The 18,742-nt window shown below is 51.5% G+C and overlaps 1 protein-coding gene across 5 annotated transcripts in view; it reads left to right on the forward strand.

The window, feature by feature from the left end:
- MGLL (monoglyceride lipase) overlaps positions 1-18,742 on the forward strand; it is a 162,283-nt gene that overhangs the window by 71,981 nt on the left and 71,560 nt on the right. For 4 of the 5 annotated variants that reach the window (XM_019430941.2, XM_019430942.2, XM_019430938.2 and 1 more), the window contains exon 3: positions 14,066-14,172. The exons of the other annotated variant lie outside the window; for it this stretch is intronic. In XM_019430941.2, the coding sequence (XP_019286486.2) occupies positions 14,066-14,172 (107 nt within the window). The remainder of the gene's footprint in view (positions 1-14,065; positions 14,173-18,742) is intronic. 5 annotated transcript variants of the gene reach the window in all.

The following is an 18,742-nucleotide window of genomic DNA, read 5'->3' on the forward strand; positions in this document are numbered from 1 at the left end:
CTCTCTGCCAACCCTGACTGCAGACTCACCAGTTGCTCACGGGCTCCCATGAGGCTCTGCAGAGTGAGGAAGGCATTGCCTTCCAGAACCTCTGGGCTTAGCAGGCCGGATGAGGCAGGTATCTGGCTGGCCCAGGGAGGGGAATGCGCTAAGTGCCCAAAGAGAGATGTTAGTGGTATGATAAATCAGGTGTTAAAATGCATCAAACTATTTATCCCCCTCTGTTTCAAGCTGGTTGATGGTGGATTTGCTTGTGCACATTTATATGGAAATGCATCGTTGCTGTGGCTTGTAATTTTCTAGTTGAATAACTTCAGGGCAGGCCCACTTTGGAATTTAATTATCCTTACACTGGGAAGGCTTTATGGCTTTGCTAAGGCTTTACTGCTCAGAAGACCAGATGACTCCAGGCATCTTGTGATACTTATCAAGGAGCACCAATGGCTTCAGTATGTTGCTATTTTGAGAGTTGTTTGATAACGTTCTTTTATGGCCCAGGAGTCAAGATGGACCGGCCTTAAACTAAATTCTGCCCAGTCACTATGGTGCCGCAGGGGAGTCTCTTGTCTGCTGGACACCTGACTAGAACTTTTAAAGCCAGACCCTTATTTGGGCAACCCGGATGCATCGCTCCGCAGTGCTCTACATGGAAGGCCCAAGCTACATGTGAAAGAGTCAACTACTGATTCATGGAATGCAAGAGGCTGGATGCTCCAAGTAGTGATGACATCATCCTAGGGGGGAAATTGGGGGTTTAAGCTACACAGAACTAGCCTTCTCAAAACCAGGGCCCTGTGGGGAATATAGTATGTGGCCGTCCAGAGTGGGGTAACTGCCAAAGGCTTACAGGCTGCCTGGGGATCAGAAGAGTAGGGAGCTGTGATTTATTAGTAATGTCTGCTCTGGACTCAGGAAGGGAATAGGGGTCCAAGTGCTATGTGTTTTTCACCTCATCACTTCTTAGATACCTCTCAGGTGCTGGGCCCTGTGCTGGGGGCTTTCTCAGATGTCTCCCCCCCCCAACCCCCCGCCATTCACTCTCAGAGTGACTTGGAAGGAAGTGGCAATGTTCTTCCTGGGGCAGCTGTTCATGGAAAGATGTTAAGGAATCAAAGGCAGGATCCAAAATGAAACATGCAGTGTGATTACAATGATAAGTTATAATTACAATTGAAAATCGTAGCTGTTAATTTATGATGAAACACCATCAGTAATGACAAGCAAAGTTTAATATATATGGAGAGAAAGAACCCAAAAGGAAGCAGAATGTTCATACTGGTTATCACTGCGTAGTGAGGTTATGGATGGATTTTATTTTCCTTTAGGCTTATCTGTATTTTTCCATTTTTTAGAATGACCCACATTCCTTTTCCGAGCATACATAAATTATGTGTGTGGGTGTGGGTGTGTGCATTTGAAAATGTTATATATAGAGAAAGGTTTGGTGGCATGCATTTGTCACTTCATGAATTCACCAGGCATATCAATTATTCCCTCCCAATGTATTTCTTAGTAGCTACTTAGAGTAACCCTAAACCTTTTGCTTCATCTGGACTGAAATATTTGGGCGAGAACCTTCACAATCACCCCCCAATTTCTAACGCTGAACAAATCCTGACCTTTGGAAAATGTGGCCAAAAGATGAAAAGTCACCAAGAGAGCCAAAATACGTAGCAGCCCTGAAGAAGGGCATCCTTCGAAGGAGTCACAGACACAGTCATCTTAGGAGGTAGTATTGCTACAGGAAATTTAGAAACTTGCTAATGACTTCCAGCATGATCCAGGAAGACTTGGCTTCTGTAAACTAAGAATGGACATTTTTGAAGAAGGAATCAACGGATATCTGAAAAGACTCCATGGGGTCTAGAACTCTGAGCTTTTCCAGTCGGCGGGGGTTGTTGGAGGAGGCACGTAGCCTAGCACCTGGCACAGAGACACTCAAAATATGTTGTTATAATTTTTTCAAGTTTTATTGAAATTCGGGTAGTCAACATACAGTGTAATATTAGTTTCAGGTGTACAATATAGTGATTCATCACTTCCATACATCACCCGGTGCTCATCACAAGTATACTCCTGAATCCCCATCAATCACCTATTTTCACCCATCCCCCCACCCACTTGTTGCAGTTTTTAAAATAAAATTAGAGTTATAACAGACACACACACGTTATCTGTTTTTGAAATGATTTAGTAACTTTGGCTCATTAGGAACCCCGCTGAGTGGGGTTTTTGAAACCCTCTAGTCTGTGCAAATCTGCCAAGCCACGGTCTTCTTTCCTTGTCTGTAGACACAGGCGGGTTGCAGACCGAGCCCAGACCATGGCAGTGAGAGCTGCCGCGCCAGCCAGGGTCCGAGGTGGCTGCTGTCCTGCCCCGTGCCTGGTTCCACTCTGATTGCTTCGTTTCCCTGAGGGAACCATTGTGCTTAGCATGTTGGAGCCGTTTCATCTGGCTCGCAGCTGAGGGAGTGGAGAATGCCTTCAGACTTTGGTAGGCTGATGGTCATCACTGCTCCAAGTAAAACTGTTTCAGGTACGACCCCCGGGTGGATTAAGTTCCCATCCATTTCTGACACAGGTGTGCCTGCCTGATGTGAGTCTGAGATATAAAAAACCCAAATGCACAGACCAGAAAACCAGCAGGGGACCCGGCACATAACTAAATGGCTATCTGGAACATTCTTTGAAAGTGCAAGCCTCCTTTGCGTGTTCTCAAACAACTTGACTCGTATAACCCTGACGTGCACGTAAGGGGGAAAGGAAGGCCCAAAGAAGGACACCAGCATTTAGGCAGGTGCAATGCTGGAAATTCTGAGAACATTGTCATTTAAACTTCAAAACTCCTGTGCACGGCATGGATTATTCTTCTTCCTTTACAAGTAAGGCCCTCGAGGCAACGAGTGACTTTCTCAAAGACCAAAGGTAGGGTTTGGCCCATGCCGGTATTGAAATGCCCTGGTTCTGGGTCCTGGGAGGAGGCTGGGCGTGGGATAGTCAAGGAGCTCATTTGACAGCATAACATATATAAAGTGCTCAGCTCCACAAATAAGAATTTCTCTGCTTTCGCGGGATAGCTAAGCGACACGCGGTTTCAATACAAACACAAAAATAACCAAATGTCACTGCATGGAATAGCCAGGATGTGAAGTTTGAACTGTGGCTGGGCTGTGGCTACTGTGGAGGCTGCAGATTCTTCGCAGAGCGCTTTAAAAGAGGGTGCATAGACAAAAAAAAGAAAAAAAGGAAGATGGGGGAGGGGTGCCTCTCTAGTTCCTGGGGCAGGTGGGGCACAGTATGACTTTACAGACTCTTGTAGAATTCTGATCTTTTCAACGGTCCACAAGCAAGCTCCTGATGGGAGGTGGAGCTCAGAACATGGCGAACGTGGGAGTAAAGCTGAGTGGCCTCCACTTTTGCCTGTCTTCTGTCTCTGGGAGCATTTTGGTATTGAGAGGGCATGCTTCATCAAAAAGGAGAGGACGACAGGCCAGGTGCTCAGCCAGCCAACCCTAAGTGTGTACTTCGGGGACCCCGGCAGGGGTTTCCAGTGGGGAAGGGAAGAGTGGGTGGCATGGAGGCCCAGGGCCTGGGTCACATCAGAGCGGGTAGCAGTGTTCTCGCCCCCATAGTGGGCCTCAGGGGTAAGTGGGGCGTGAGGGAGCACTTACAGGAGGAGTGCAGGCTTGAGACCCATATCACACAGGAAACAGGCTGTCAGACCAAAGTGGGGCAGAGTAGGGGCACTGAACCAGAGAACGAGGCATTCAGTCGGGAGTGGAGTGGGGAGGCTGTGCTGCGGGCCACGGGGAGGTGAGAGTTGTTCCCACTCTGACCTCCCTTCATGAAGCAGTGGAACTGTCTTATTCATGGGATCCTTAGTTGAATTGACACGTAGCTGGTCTAGCAGGTCATTGATGAATGAATGAACGACTCAGTGCATTTATTTCAGGGTTGAAAAAATAGAAGCAGATCTCCGGCAGGTAATCTCCAGCCAGTCTTGCCGTTTCGGGGCGGGGGGGTTACTAATGTCCTCTGTGGAGGCCTCTTCAAACACAAGCCATTCATAGCCCATCGCCCCTTAAGAACACAAAGAGCACCCCATTTCCCTCGGGATGTAACATCCCGGGTAAGAAAGAGTGTCCTCCAATCAAATTTTCCTCCCTTGCACATCGCCATTTAACACCTCCGTGCTTATTCCCTAATTTGTAAAATGGCGTGGAATAGTAAGTACCGATTAGATCACTCGTGGTGAGTTAATACCATGAGCTCACGTGGACGGCCGGGGCTATTGACCTGATCCTCAGGACCCTGGGAAGTAGGCTCTGTTGTTGGCGCCCATTTCACAGATGAGGAGACTGAGACTGAGAGAGGCTGAGTCCCTTGTCTGAGGCCTGTGGGGCTAGTGAGGGCCAGACTCAGGAGCCAAGTCCAGAGAGTGACTCCCAGGCTCCAGCCCACCTCACGCTGCCTCTTCATGTATATCCGTTAGCACTGCTGTTGCTAATCAGGGGGAGACTGGCTTTATCTTCTTTCTGTGATCTGTACTGAATGTCTTCTCTGCTTAAACAAGCTCTTCTGTTTCAGTGTTATGATAATTAAATAAATAAATAAATAAATAAATAAATAAATAAATAAATGACATTTGGGGCTTCAGCAGCATTTGAGGTAAGTACACTTGACACAGAGCTGTTCTGGGTTTGGGGTTGTGAACGTTTCAAAAGGTATATTAAGTGAAAAAATTCTTTTTTTTTTAATTTTATTGTTGAGAGAGAAAGAGACAGAGCGTGAGAAGGGGAAGGGCAGAGACAGAGGGAGATACAGAATCTGAAGCAGGCTCCAGGCTCTGAGCTGTCAGCACAGAGTGGGGCTCGAACCCATGAACCATGAGATCATGACCTGAGCCGAAGTCGGATGCTTAGCCAACTGAGCTACCTAGGCACCCCTTAAATGAAAAAATTCTTAAGGAAACTTTCTCTGTGGTCTTTTAAAAAGTGTTATAATTTCATTTTCTCCTTGGAAAATACCTCTATGGAAGATCCGCCTTTAAAAAAAATAAATAACTAGGATGGGGCTGGGTTTCAGAGATGAGTAATCTAATTCCCACTGCATTCCTGAATCTTGAATTTGCCTTCCAGCCTTAGATATGTCCCTCTGGCTTGTCACATCCTAGCGCAGAAACCTTCAGTGCCTCCAAGTCCCTGGAGGATGTAATCAAGTTCTATTCCTGCATCTGGGGCCCCCTGCAGTGTGACTACTGTCCCCACTCTGTTGAGCTTTGCTCCTGCAGCTCCTTCCTCTGGGCCACCCCCTTCCTTGGAGTGTCGGAGTCTGCCTGGGCACCCTGGTACCTCTAATGGGTCCTCTATCACCTTGAATGCCCAGTTCAGGTCCTTCTTACCTGTCTTCATTCTCCTGTTCCTTTGGGCCAAGAGCAGTCCCAGGCGCTTGATTGAAGTCTGTATATCCATTGCAGACAACAGAAACCTCCTTAGCAGGGCAAGGTGAAAGGGAATTTACTAGGGGGAATCTGGCGCTTTCAAAATAGTTGGAGGGGCTGCAGGAGTGGTCTGTAGGCCTCCAGGAATGCCCCCCTGACTGTCCCAGCCCACGTTTGTGTCTGCCTTCTCAGAGCCCCTTCCTTCACTTATTCATTCATTCACTTATTCATTCATTCATTCATTCATTCATTCATTCATTCATGGAACAGAGGCCATCCTAGCTTCTAGGGACAAGACACAGGATGAATCGATAAAACATGGTCCTTGTCCTCAAAGAACTCATGGTCTACTCACACTAGATGCTGATGGATAAAAGAGATGTGAACAGAGTGTTATTAGGATCTCAGGAGGGAGCTACTAACTCAGCCTGGGGAGGTGGGGGGCGCCAGGAAAGGTTTCCGAGTTCATAGAGAGCAAGAATGGAACTTGAGCCAGACCACGGGCATGGGCAAAGATGGCCAGCTAAAGAACAAGATGTCCTTCTTTGATTGGTGGACAGGCTGGGGCAGGAGGCCAGAGGGATAAGCTGGTCAGGGTGAGGAGCCTCTGGGGACTGCCTGACCGTGCGTTGTGACATGACTGCGCAGCATCTTCCTCTTGTTATGCAATCACACAGTGGTCAAGAATGTGCACTTGAGAGCCAGCCTGGCTGTGCTCAGGTTCTGCTGAGTTCTCAACCTCCTGGCTGTGTGACCTCAGGCAAGCTGTTTAGCCTCTCTGGGCCTGACTTTTCTCATTAGAAAAATGGAGAAAACAGCCGTACCCGCCTCATGGGGTTGTTGTGAGGGTTAAAATGAGTTAGCGCATAACACACTTAGGCCCATATCTAGCCAAAGTAAATATCAGCTGTCAGCACTGGCTATTATGTAATGCCTGACTGTGCACCAAGCATCCTGCCGGGTTCTTTTCCATAAATTCTCTCAATCAACCCTCACAAAGACCCCGTGAGCTAGGCGTTATTGATCTGTTTTACAAATAAGAGGTCTATTTCTAGCTCCCCCTATGAAATTTTAGACCCCTTCGCGGGTTTTGTTCTATTCCCGTCCCCGCCGCACACTATTTGTGCTGCGGGAGCCCTGCCAGAGACGGAGGGGAACAAAGTCATCCTGGCACTGTGGAATAGCAGGGGAAACAGTTACATTTGGATTCCAGCAGGGCCTGTCAGGATTCTGCTTTAGTTATAGGAAAGGGGTCCAGCTCAGCCTCTCAGTCCCACTCACAGGCCTGATGACAAACGTGCCGGGTGAATTTTTTTTTAAAGTCAGAAAATTTGGCAGTAGGGAGTTTGGTGGATGTGGATGATGGAATGAGCCACCCGGGTGCCTGAGTGGGATGCCTTGGGGATAAGCGAGAACTTACAGCAGGCGCTGCCCCCAGAACAGGCCAGCAGGTGCCCTCCCCCCACTTCCCTTGAGGGCATCATGAGGGTCTGTGGGGCTAGCGTCCTTCCCTCCCTGGGTCAGATGCCCCCACCTTGCCATCTGAGCTGCTGCCTGGTGGTAGGAACGTCCACGGTGCTCACCCGACAAACGGGTTTCCTCCCACAAATCCTGGGCTTCCGGAATTTTCCTATGTCTTCAGTTGGGCATTCAGCTCTTCCTTTAATGAAGCTTGCCGTTGCTTTGGAGAGGGCAGGCGGGAAAGAGCCTAATGTTTTCTACTCGGCACCAGACTATGCTAAGTGCTTTAGGTGGGTTCATTTCCACCTCCTGACAGCCTTGTGCGGGAGGTGTTGTGACCTCCCCTGCAGGTGTGCCCTTAGAGGGGAAGCGGTCCCAGCCAAGTCCACGGTCCTGTACGTAACAGATGGGGGCATCCTTCGTAGAGGTGAATGCTTTTACTCTAGCACCGGGCCCTCTCTTTCAAGCCATTGGTGGCTGCAGGCCTGTTTCCCCCTACCTCCAACCTTCCAGGGGTCCCTACACAGTGTGGGCCCGTGAATAGGCCTCACCTGCTCACTCTGCCTCTGAGCAGGCAGAGTGGATGGCTGGAAAGGCAGAGGCCTCACCCTTGGACTGCAGAGCCCTTCAGCACACCTGCACGTACTCTCTCATTTCATCTCAAAACCCCAGGGCAGAGGTGCCATGTCCCCATTACACAGGTGGAGAAACTGAGGCCCGCACCCATCCAGGAGCCAGTTTCTGGGAGCACTGGAGTGTAAAGCCAGGGCTCTAGACCGCAGGTGGACCATCTGTGCCAGCAGAGGAAACAGCTTCATGGCAGGCAGTTACAGAGTGCCAGGAAGACCCAAAGCTTCCAGACACATTTGGTCATTTATGTGACACTGCTCTCTGGGGTTGGAGGTGTCGGGAGTATCCCCATTTGACAGGTGAGCAAACCGAGACCTAGAAAGTTGAGTCACTGAAACAATGAACAAGCAAAGGAATAAAGGGAGAAACAGTTTTTTGATCGAGGGGACATTCCACTTTGTCGGGCCTGGGCATGGTCACACCAGCCCCGGTTTATAAATTCTGAGAAGTTCTGCGGCATTGTTCATCTCAAGGGCTGCATATGCTTTACTGGGAGCTGCCCCACCTCCCAGGGCTGGATGCCAGGCAGGCCATCTGCTCCTGGGGCTGGGCCTCCCCCTCTGACAGTCATTGCCTTCTCCTGGAACGACTGTCTCCCAATGGGCTGCAGCCATTAAAGAAGTTCCAGGAAAAAGATCTTCGCCAGCCTCTTCTGCAACCTAATTTCTGCCGCCGTGGGTATTGCCTTGTCTGCATAAATGGCCCTGCTAATTTTCTGCTGCTGTTCTCTGTGGAGGTTGCAGAATGCCAGGGGAGGGCGGGAGCGAGGGAACCGCTTTGCCCGGCACCTGCTGAGAGCCCAGCCTGCAGGTTCCTTGACAGACATCATCCCTCATCTCTCCCTCCGTTCTCCACAGCGGCCCTGGAAGCTTCAAAAAGTCAGATCCATTCGCGGCTCTGCTCTGAGCCATCCTCTGTAAGGAGAAACCCCTCCCGTTCCTTGCTCCTGGGACCCTACAGGCTCTGGCTGCCTCCCTTCTCAGAGTTGATCTCAGGCCCCTGGCACTGCAATCAGGGTTCTAGATGCTGAGACCTTCTTTTTGCGCCTGGGATCCATTGCACACCTGTGTTGCCCTGGGCAGGACCACGCCCCTTGATGCCTCCCATCCATCCACACCCCTGACTTCTCTCTTTCTCAGCCGTCAGTTCTCAGCTTAAACACTGAAAGAGCCCTTCCGGGTCACTCCCTCCTGTCCAAATAAGGCTCCCTGTGGTCCCTTCTGTCTGTGTCCAAGGCACTTGTCACAGTACACGCCCGCAGGTGTATCCTCTGCAGCGCGTCTGTCTGTCTTTCTCGCCGGACTGTGAGCTGTGTGAGGGCAGGGACAATGCTGTTTCTCCCTCTGTGGGTCCCCGGCGCCTGGCACTTGATAAGCTGTGAGTCAGTACTCCTGGACGCCCTCAGTCAAGTTGCTGCCACCCTGCAAGTGTGGGCTGGGAGCCAGTGGGTGGCTTGTGTGGGGCCACGCGTGGTGACGCCGGAACTCGAACCCGGTCATCCTGGCTTCATTGTGTCCTGTTGACAGCCTCCCAGCAGCCTTGGTGTTTATTTCACCACATCTCGGTTCCTTACTGCTGGCTGCGTTCAGAGCAGAAATATAATCACAACAGCTTGTGAAACCCCAGACAAGAAGTTCCAAGTGGAGGTCAGCATCCAGCGGTGAGAGGGGGCACTCCATCAGACAGTCTCGGGCTGGGGGTTTCCCTTCCCCCAGAGACACAAAGCCTAAATGCACACGGCTGGGGGTGTGGCTGGGGGTGTCCAGGGAGACAAGGTGGGGGTGCTGCGAGGGGTGGGACCTGGGGGCGGGCCAGTGACAGGGGAGCAGATGAGCAGACAGTGGCCACACGTACAGCAGGTATGTGGGGGTGTGGGGGGAGGAAGGTCTGACAAGGGGAGCAGGTGTGACCTGACAGGTGAGGTGGACGAAGCAGTGGAAAACCCGAGGCCAGGAAAACCTGGCTTCCCAAGGCCCCTGCCCCTGGGCCTGAACTCCGACTTGGGGGGCTGCAGGGGGCGGAGGGATCCAGGCCACAGGGGTCCTCCGATCTGTCAACAAATCCGTACTAAGCTCCTGCTGCGCACCAGCATTTTCCCTGGCTGAGGATACAGCAGTGAGCAATGTAGACGACACCCCTGTCTTCGTGGAACACATTCCAGCTGCGTGGGTGGGTGGGGGCAGAAGGGAACCTGGTGGTGGACAAGTGGTTTTGGACAGTCACAAGTCTCAAGGGACTCTTTCCACTGCAGTGGTCACAGAAGGCCTGAGGTCCACACGGCAGTGCAAGCCATCGTGCACAGATTGGGAGGGGTCCCCAGGAGATGCCTCAGCAGGGGCAGAGGCTCTGAGGTGGGAGTGGGCTTGCTAGTGGTTTGCGTGCCCTTCAAGTCTGTGTTCGGTGACGGCACATTAACCTGAAGTCAGCCATGAGAGAGCGTTTACACTGTGGAAACTGGCAAACCGGGACCCCCCACCCCAGTTGTTAAACATTTAGCAGCGCACCCCAGTTGGCATGTCTGAGCGTTGGAAAGGAGGCCACAGGCAGAGGGGAGGGGGGGAGGTGAGGATGTCATCACAGAGGCAATAGCTTTGTTCTCTTGCAGCCAGAAGTCTCTGAAGGGTTTAAGGCAGAGGAGTAATGTGATTTGATTTTCACTTTGCCAGACAGATCCTACAGAACAAAGACTCGGGTCCAGGGAACAAGTAGGTGTGGGGAGGGGGAGGGGAGACCCAATTATCAGAACTGGGGCCCAGGCAAGAGCTGAATGCATAAACTAAGCAGAACCCCACTTACCACGGGGGCAGCTGAAGACCAGAAAGAGGCCACTTGTCCAAACGTGTGTCTGCTGAGATGGCTGGTCTGGTTCAGGGATGCGGGGGTGGGGGGGCGGGCGGGGAGGGGGCTAAGCCTGCAGGTGCTGCCTCATCCATGCAGACAAGGACGGAAGAAGCCTCTGCTCCCTGCAGTAGGTCAGTTCACTTTGTTTCCAAAGGAAAGGCAGCAGCGAACTCTGACAGCCTGTATATCTCTACAGATAGAACATGTGGTTTACCCGGCATGTTCCCTGGGCAGATAAGTGGCTCCAAAGTGGCTGTAAGCCTCCAGGCCATTAGCTGCATTCTTGCCACTGGCTGAGCAGTACGGTTGCCCAAGCCGTGCACTGTGATGACTGGAGGTGCTTCTGCATGTCAGAACCACCAGGGAGCTTTTCCTGCCCCAGACCAGTTAAACCCAGAGGTTCTCTGGGGGCAGAACCTAGCCTCCGCATTTTTTAAAGCACTCCAGGCGACTTCAAGCTGTAGGCAAAGTTGAGAACCACTGGATTAGAAGAAGTTTCTGTAGAGTCAGAGGCCAAGTACTTTTCCACATCATATCTCAGAGGTAGACTATTAACAAGCAATCCCAGGCAAAATGACAGTGCCTTATGCCACTGCTTTGGGTGCTAAGGGAAACCCTGAAGGCCTCTGCCACCAAGCCGGCCCTGACTGCAGTTGTGGGGGGGGGGGGGTGGCTGACCCAGCTCGATCGCTTGTTCGTCTGCATTAACTGTGGTCTGAATTAATACAGCAGCTGCCGCATCCCCAAAGGATGTGAAAGTGCTTGTGTCATCCCTTCTGGAAGCCCTTCTGCAGATGGGAGAGGACTATTTAGAGGTTCCGGCCATGCCCCTCAGTAGCTGAGGGGAAACACCCCAGCCGACCCCAGAAGCGTCAGCTGGACAGGTGTAATCCGCCCAGAGTAATGTCTGATCAAGAGCAGGTGGCCAGATATTCCGAGGAGCAACGGAGATGGTGTGAAATGTTTCTCTTACATTTTTAGGAAACGGGCAGAGAGGACAGATGCCAAAGGCAGATGAGGTTAACGCTGGTATTTTGCACATTGTTCAAAGAATAAAACGTGTAGCCTGGTGAAATAAGCCCGTGCACTTCTGCCCCTGCACAACCTGGCGAGTGGAGCTGTCGAAAGAAACGGGCTTTTGAGTGAGGTGTTCATTCCCTTAACATACATCTGCCTGCCCCTCTTCAGTGCCACCGGGGTCTGGGCTACAGCACTGGTTCCGCCAGAAGAAGGTGGACACGCCTCCTGGACTCTTGAGCCGACTTGAAGTGGAGGAGAGAGCCAGGAACCAAGAAAGCAAATGAATTGCAAAACAAGGGCAAACTGTGATGTGCAGTTACAAACCAGTGCAAATAATGGCAGAATGTGCTGTGTGGTGAGGGGCCAGTGGGGGTCAGAAAGGCCCAAGGGAGGGAGGCCACCCCAGGTGGGGTGGAGAAGAGGCCTCTTCGAGGTGATGTCTGTGTGAGGAGCAACCAGGGGAGATCTGGGGGCGAGCATTCGGGAGAGGGGACTGGCAAGGCCCCAGGTCCGGAGGCGGGAAGCACCAGGCGCTGCTAAAGAATGACTGCCGGCCCCTCGTGAGGGCAGGGAGGTAAGTGGGGGAGGTGGCCATAAGAAGTGTGGAGGCAGGCAAGGGACAGGGTGACTTGTGCTCTGAGCCCGCTGGTGGCTGACCAGTGGGAGACCTGAAAGCCGGAAGTCACGTGCTGTGATCTGTATTTGCTGTGTGACTTGGGCAATAAATTTAACTTCTCTGATTTGCATTCTGAGCTACAAAGAAATCAAAGCCTCAGACGACTGTAAGGGTTAGAAATCTCGTGTGTGGGGTTAACGGAGGAACTGACGTACCGTAAATGCTCGGGAAGATGGCAGCTGTTTTCCCCCCTTCCCCCTTCTCCCCCTCTTCCATCTCTACTCCTCCCCGCCCCACTCCCTCTCCACCGCTCCTCCCCCTCCCTCACTTTTGGCAGAAATTGGATGGGTGTTGCTCACAGCGTTCACTCTTGGCCCGAAGGGGAATCTAGCATCCTATGGGGCTTATACCAAGAATATGAGTCTTGACAACTGTCTGTTTGAGAATCCAAATGCCCTTTCATCAACCCCCACCATGGCCAGGCCAACTCTGGCTAGTGGAGAAGCTGGGATGAGTCACAGCACGGTCGTGCTAGTGTTTGGGTCCCAGAGTCACCCTGCCACACTGAAGGCTTTCCGGGGTGACGGGGTGCCCAGCCAAGCTCTGCTTCCAGATCCCGGGGCTTCTCCTGCACAGATCATAGGTGCAAAATACAGCCGTTTCTTTCAACACCTCGCAGCCTTCATTCGTTCGTTCAAAACAGCGTTTGCAGAATCTCCACCATGAGCCCCAAAGTGTGCTATCTACTAATGCTAAAAGCAAGGGAGACATGACGTCTTTGCATGTCCTGGAGAAGGTCATAACTGGTGGTGGAGGGAGGCAGAAAGCAGCACCCGTCCTTGCGTTAACAGAGGGATTGCAGGATCCCTGAGGAGAGAGGAGACTTCGCAGAGCCAGTTGGGCGCTGTAAAACCTTTCACAGACGAGGGGAACCTTCAGGCTGGGTCTTGAAGTAAGGGGAGGAGTTTGCCAGACAGATAAGGGGGGAAGAGAATACAAATTCCAGCTGCCTGTGGAAGGATGGGTGTTTAAATAAACTATTACACACAAACATGGAGAGCTGTATGTCAGTTAGGGTTCTTCTCCTCACAAGTACAGAAAACCCAGTGACCTACCTCAACAGCATAGCAGAAGGCGGGGATAGGGGAGAATGCTGGTTTCAGGTCGGGCTGGATTCAGGACTCAAGCAACAATATCAGGACGTGGGGTCCCTTCTTTACATGGCTCTCTTCTGTTGGGTTGACTCATCCTCTGTTTTTGCTGGACGACTGGAGCCCCTTGAGGCACACAGCCTCTGTGGCTCACACCTGGCGGGAAGTTGAGGGTGCCTTCTCCTGCCTACCTGGGCCAAAGCTGTAGGGTCCGCTCTGATGGGACCCAGCCAGCTTGGCTCGAGTCACCTGCCTGTCCCCGAGACAGGCCATGTCCTGATTGGTTGAGGTCTGGGTCGCCTGGGCAGCTGGCTTGGAGGAAGCTGCCACGTGCGCTGTGCCCGGTGTGTTGGCATAAAGTAGCTCCTTGACCCTCACGAGCCCTGCTCCTCCGCCAAGGGAGATACTGTTTTACAGGCGAGGGAGTGAAGCATCGTGGGATGGGTACTTGGCCGGAGAGTTCACAGGAGAGCCGGAATTTGAGCTCCATTCCATATAGGCCTGAAGCCTAGCAATTTTTTTTAATAAAAAAAAAAATTTTAATGTTTATTTATCTTTGAGAGAAAGAAAGCATGAGTGGGGTAGGGCAGAGAGAGAGGGAGACACAGACTCTGAAGCAGGCTCCAAGCTCTAAGCTCCAAGCTCTGTCTGCACAGAGCCCAACACAAGGCTTGAACCCACAAACCTTGAGATCATGGCCTGAGCCGAAGTTGGATGCTTAACCCACTGAGCCACCCAGACACCCCACCCTGAAGCCTAGCATTTTGGAGCAGTGCCCTTTCCCTCATGCATTTAGCTGGAGATTCAATCTCCAGCCCACTGGTGTCACGAAAGCTCTGTGCTCAAGTTCAAGCTGACTTGAAGTGGTCCACCACCTTCCTAACCGGGCTCCCTCTCACCCCCGCAGGGCCCTCATCTTTATGTCCCATGGAGCCGGGGAGCACTGTGGCCGCTATGACGAGCTGGCTCAGATGCTGGTGGGGCTCGAGCTGCTGGTGTTCGCCCACGACCATGGTGAGTACCCCTGGGGGGACAGGGCCCGCGCTGCCGGCCGGTGCCTGACAGTTTGGGAACCCCCTCTCCTATCACCTCTCCTCCTCTGTTATTCTCTTGTGAATCCTGCAGTGACACTGGGAAGAGATGTTCTCCATGAGTGTTTCTGGGTTAAAAAAAAAAAATCATTATGTAAACAAAAAAAAGATGTCTGACCAGCAGTTTCTGTTGAGTCTGGGATTGAATGCAGGCTGATTAGAAATCTCCACTGAAAGAAACCAAAGTCAGAATCTGTTTATATAGGAACTTGCCCCAGGCCAAGGAATCCTCTCTTGCATTTATAAAGCACTTTCGGTACAAAATGGGCCCTGGTCTTCTCCCAAGGGACTTCCGATGGCTGTGATGTAGTCGGTGCAAGTACAGTTCAACCCCAGTTTAACCACAAGACGTTTACAAAGCATTTCAAACCAGGAGAGCAGTCAAAGTCTCAAAGGACACGCAGTCACACACAAGAAAACCCCAAACACACGTGCACGTGCGCACACATGCGTGCACACACATATAAATACACATGCAGGCACATATGCACACACACACACGCACGCACGCACACACACACGTCCCCAGGCCGATTCTTTGATCCTTTGCCCTTAACAAAATCCACCATAACCGTCAAAATGCCGTGTCTATTGCCTAACTCAATATGGCACGCCTTCATCGTTTTTGTGACTTCCCTCATGGCTCGGAAGTCTCCCAGCTTAGCTCTTTCTTTGCCTAACAGTCTTTAAAATGAAGCGTTCCCTGTGACTGAACGTGGTGATTTCTCCACAACTGCGATGTAGAAATCCATTATCCCGGTCCAGATCCAGCAATGCGGCTTCTATTTTATGTGATTTGAAAATAGATAATTAAGTGACATTGCTGAAAAGAGGGAGAGGGGGGCAGTGACAGGGCCCAGGAGTCCTTGCAAAAGGGAGGGAGAGCGTATCAGTACAGAGAGACGCTGAGAAGCTTGCTGGGGCACTTTGTGGATACCAGACTGCAAACGTGGTTTACCAAGAGCCCTTCTTAAGCCATATATGCGCGAGCGTCCTTGTAACTGAGACTGTTGACTGAATTCTTCCTTATTATGGTTGTAATGTTCTTTGGTGCTTTGCAAATGGTCCCAGTAATATTTGTGAGGCTGTTTGAGATGTGATATTTGAGGACTAACCCGATTTTCACGATGGGGACGGTGTCATTATTAACTTTGGCACTTTCCACAGTGTGTGAAGGCCCAAGTTAGGAATGCCTTTCTTCCCGTTGTCTTTGTCTCTGTTAAAATCTGTCGCAACCATCATCTCCATCTTCAAACTGAACAACAGAGGGACATTCTGAAAGCAAAGAATAACTAATTATACCCTGCAAACACTGAACACCTCCAACCAGAGTCTCACGTCTCTGTTGTGAGTCTTGGAGTCAAGTTACCTTCTTACGAGCTCCCCCTTGGCCACATCTGTGGGAGCGAGAACCTGTGGTGCCTGACTTATTTTGCCTGACTGTGGAACTTTGGAAAAAGGCTTCCTTTTCTGAGTAAAAGGAGACGAGAAACAGCCCACCTTTCGATGTCTCCAGAATAGCATCTGGGATTGAGGCATAGCTCTCCGTGGTGTCTAAATATAGTTCAAAACCGGTTGTTTACATTCACCTGTTTTAAGTTCCTTGGTTTATCGGTTTCTTCCAGTGACTCATTGGAAATATCTCCGGCAAGTGCCAAAGGGGAGGTGTTTTATTCAAGAAACGGACCCAGTTGAATGTGTGTGTGACTTGGGTGGTCATCTACAGACGAAAGTGACTGTGGCTTCCCTGGTAGGAGAAAGCCGTGTGGATGGGCCTTCATGGCGGGGTCTTGTGCAGGCTGGAGAAGTGGATATGGGCTTAGTGATCTGTGCTTTATTCCTTCTTGCTGAGAAATGCGGAGGAGGAGGGATTTGAACCCAGAATGTAGGTTCTAAAGCCTGGCCTCCTTTATGACAAGATACGGATGATATACCAGGCATGAATAAATGCAGAGACATATACAGCCTTCGTTCTTCCAACATAACTTTTAAATTTAAATGGAGCATAGGTGGGGAGAATGTCAGGCATTTACTGGGCCAGCTGGAGGTACACAAAGGGTTTAAAAATGCAGGGCTGAGAAAGACTGTTCAAGGGCTCATGGTCTCTCCAGGGTGAGGCTGCAGCCCCCACGTGTTCAGGCACACTGCCATCCTGCATCCCGTGCATCGTCACCCCAGACTGTTAGAACCTTCACCCCAGACAGCAAGAGGGCTCAGGCGCAAACAATGCCTGGGTCCCTGTCCCCACTAGACTGTGACTCCAAGATCGCAGAGACCTTACTGAACCATTCCAAGCCTCTGTTTTCTCATCCACCAAATGGGTGAGGCAGTGCTGTAATACACCAAGGCTTGTTGGGAGACAATGCATGTAGAGGGCCCAGCAGAGGGTGGAAACTTCTTCCCCTTCACTCTGCCCACCCCGAAACCCCCTCCAGCCACCATGCAGACCAGCTGGTGAGCTGTGTCCCCACCTTGGGGCCTCCAAGGCTCTGAGCAGGACCAGCTGTGCATCAAGCTCTGCGCTAGGCACTTTTCGTACGTTCTACTCCTTCTTTTTTGTTTTTTAAGTTTTTTAATGTTTATTTATTTTTGAGAGAGAGACAGACAGAACATGAGCGGGGGAGGGGTAGAGAGAGGGGGAGACACAGAATCCGAAGCAGGCTCCAGACTCTGAGCCATCAGCACAGAGCCCAATGCGGGGCTTGAACCCACGAACCATGAAACCATGACCTGAGCCGAAGTTGGACGCTTAACCGACTGAGCCACCCAGGCGCCCCTGTTCTACTCCCTCTTAATGACTGATATTTTGACTGTTTTAGAGGTGAGGGTTCTGAGGCTCTGTAGCCAAGGGGGCCCATTCTCATTGCACGAAAACACTCCTACCAGTCACGCAACAGAGGCCTGACCGTCATACCTGAACAAGACACGTATCTTTTTCTCCCCCGCCATGTGGACACCACTGTGCCACCACTGCCCAGGGCTCCCTCTGCAGTTTTGCTCAGCTGTTCTTAGCTTGTGGCTTTTGTGCCTGTGGGTACCAGCTCCAACCTCACGTTCCAAGCAGGAAGGAGACGTGGGCCGCAACACAGAGGAAGGGGCTGGGCTCATACCAGGAAAGCTCCTGGCACATTCCAGCTGGGTCTCATCTGCCAGCGCTGCATCACACGGCCACCGCTAGCTGCAAGGAAGGCAGGGAAGTCTCATGTGTTCGCTACGTATCCGCTGGTACAAACAGAACAGGGCTCAGTAAGAAGGAAGCGGAGAAAGGACCTTGCCAGTAGCCGTCTCCTCTTCCACAGCACAGTTCCAGGCTGGCCCAGAAAGAGCATTTCCCAACCGTTTCTACTTTGTGTGTTCTGGGTCTAACAGCATCCCCCGTCTATCTTATCCATCCCGTTGTTTCGTAAGGTTTTGATGCAGAGGTCTTTGTTAGCATCATCAGTCGGCAGTGGTTAACGTTCCTAACCGTGCATTAGCCCTGGGTCAGTTGCTCTACAAGCACAAACTCATGGACACGGTAACTGATGTCCTAATGGTAGAGTGACCTGTGACCCCAGAAAAAGTAGGCATCCCCTGTTAGGTGCTCCTCTGCGTAATAGCGTTCAGCATCCCGAGTGGTAGCTCCGTCCTCTGGAGGAGACCGTCTTACCGTGTCGTGTTAGTCCCTTGCTCTCCCCCACCGACTGCTCATCTGCTGTGTGGAGCCCAGGACTGAGGCAGAGGGGAGACCTCACCAGTGTCTGCTGAACGAAGGAAGGAGTTTCTGATCCAAAATTCATCACCCCACACATGTTTTAGACATCCCATAGTAGGACATCCACATGAAAGTATCCACAGCAGCGGGGTACTCTTGGGTCTCATCCCTGTGGAGAGGACCGAGCGGAGTGGCCACTGGAACTCTGAGACTGGTGGCCAAGGCTGGGGGCAGGGACCACCACCCAGTGAGGCCGGAAAGTGATGTGGATGGAGACTGGAACAGAGGAAGCCTGTAAGTCCAGTGTGCCGAGGAGAGCACGGTGCCTCAGAGGTACACGGGCTCCCCGATGCCTGGAGCGCTGGCAGGGTGGCTGGGTCTTGTCGGATGGAGAAGCCCCCCAGGAGAAGAAAGGGTGTGGAGAGGTTCTCACTTCGACTGTCCATTGACAGTCACTGGGGAGTCCTGGAAAATACCGACACCTGGGCCCTCTCTCCACAGAGACTTGAATTTCTGAGGTCTTTGATGTGTCTGGGGGCAGTGAGGCTTTTGGAATCACCCCAGGTGGTTCTAATGTGCAGCCAAGGTTAAGAACCATGGTTCCAGGTGGAGGAAACCATACGCGCAAAGAGTGGACACACAGTATCACGTGCTTATGTTTTATTTAGGTAGAAATCTGAGCCTAAGGATTCCGCTGGATCCCAAAGTTTAGAAGCAGTTACCAGGGGGGCAGGGGGTACAGGAGCAAAAGCCCCTAGCCTACGAAGCTCGGGGCTCTGGTATGAATCCCTTTGGACGT

The sequence above is a fragment of the Panthera pardus genome, unplaced genomic scaffold (assembly GCF_024362965.1).
Source record: "Panthera pardus isolate Hobbes unplaced genomic scaffold, ASM2436296v1 HiC_scaffold_8, whole genome shotgun sequence".
Classification (NCBI taxonomy): domain Eukaryota; kingdom Metazoa; phylum Chordata; class Mammalia; order Carnivora; family Felidae; genus Panthera; species Panthera pardus.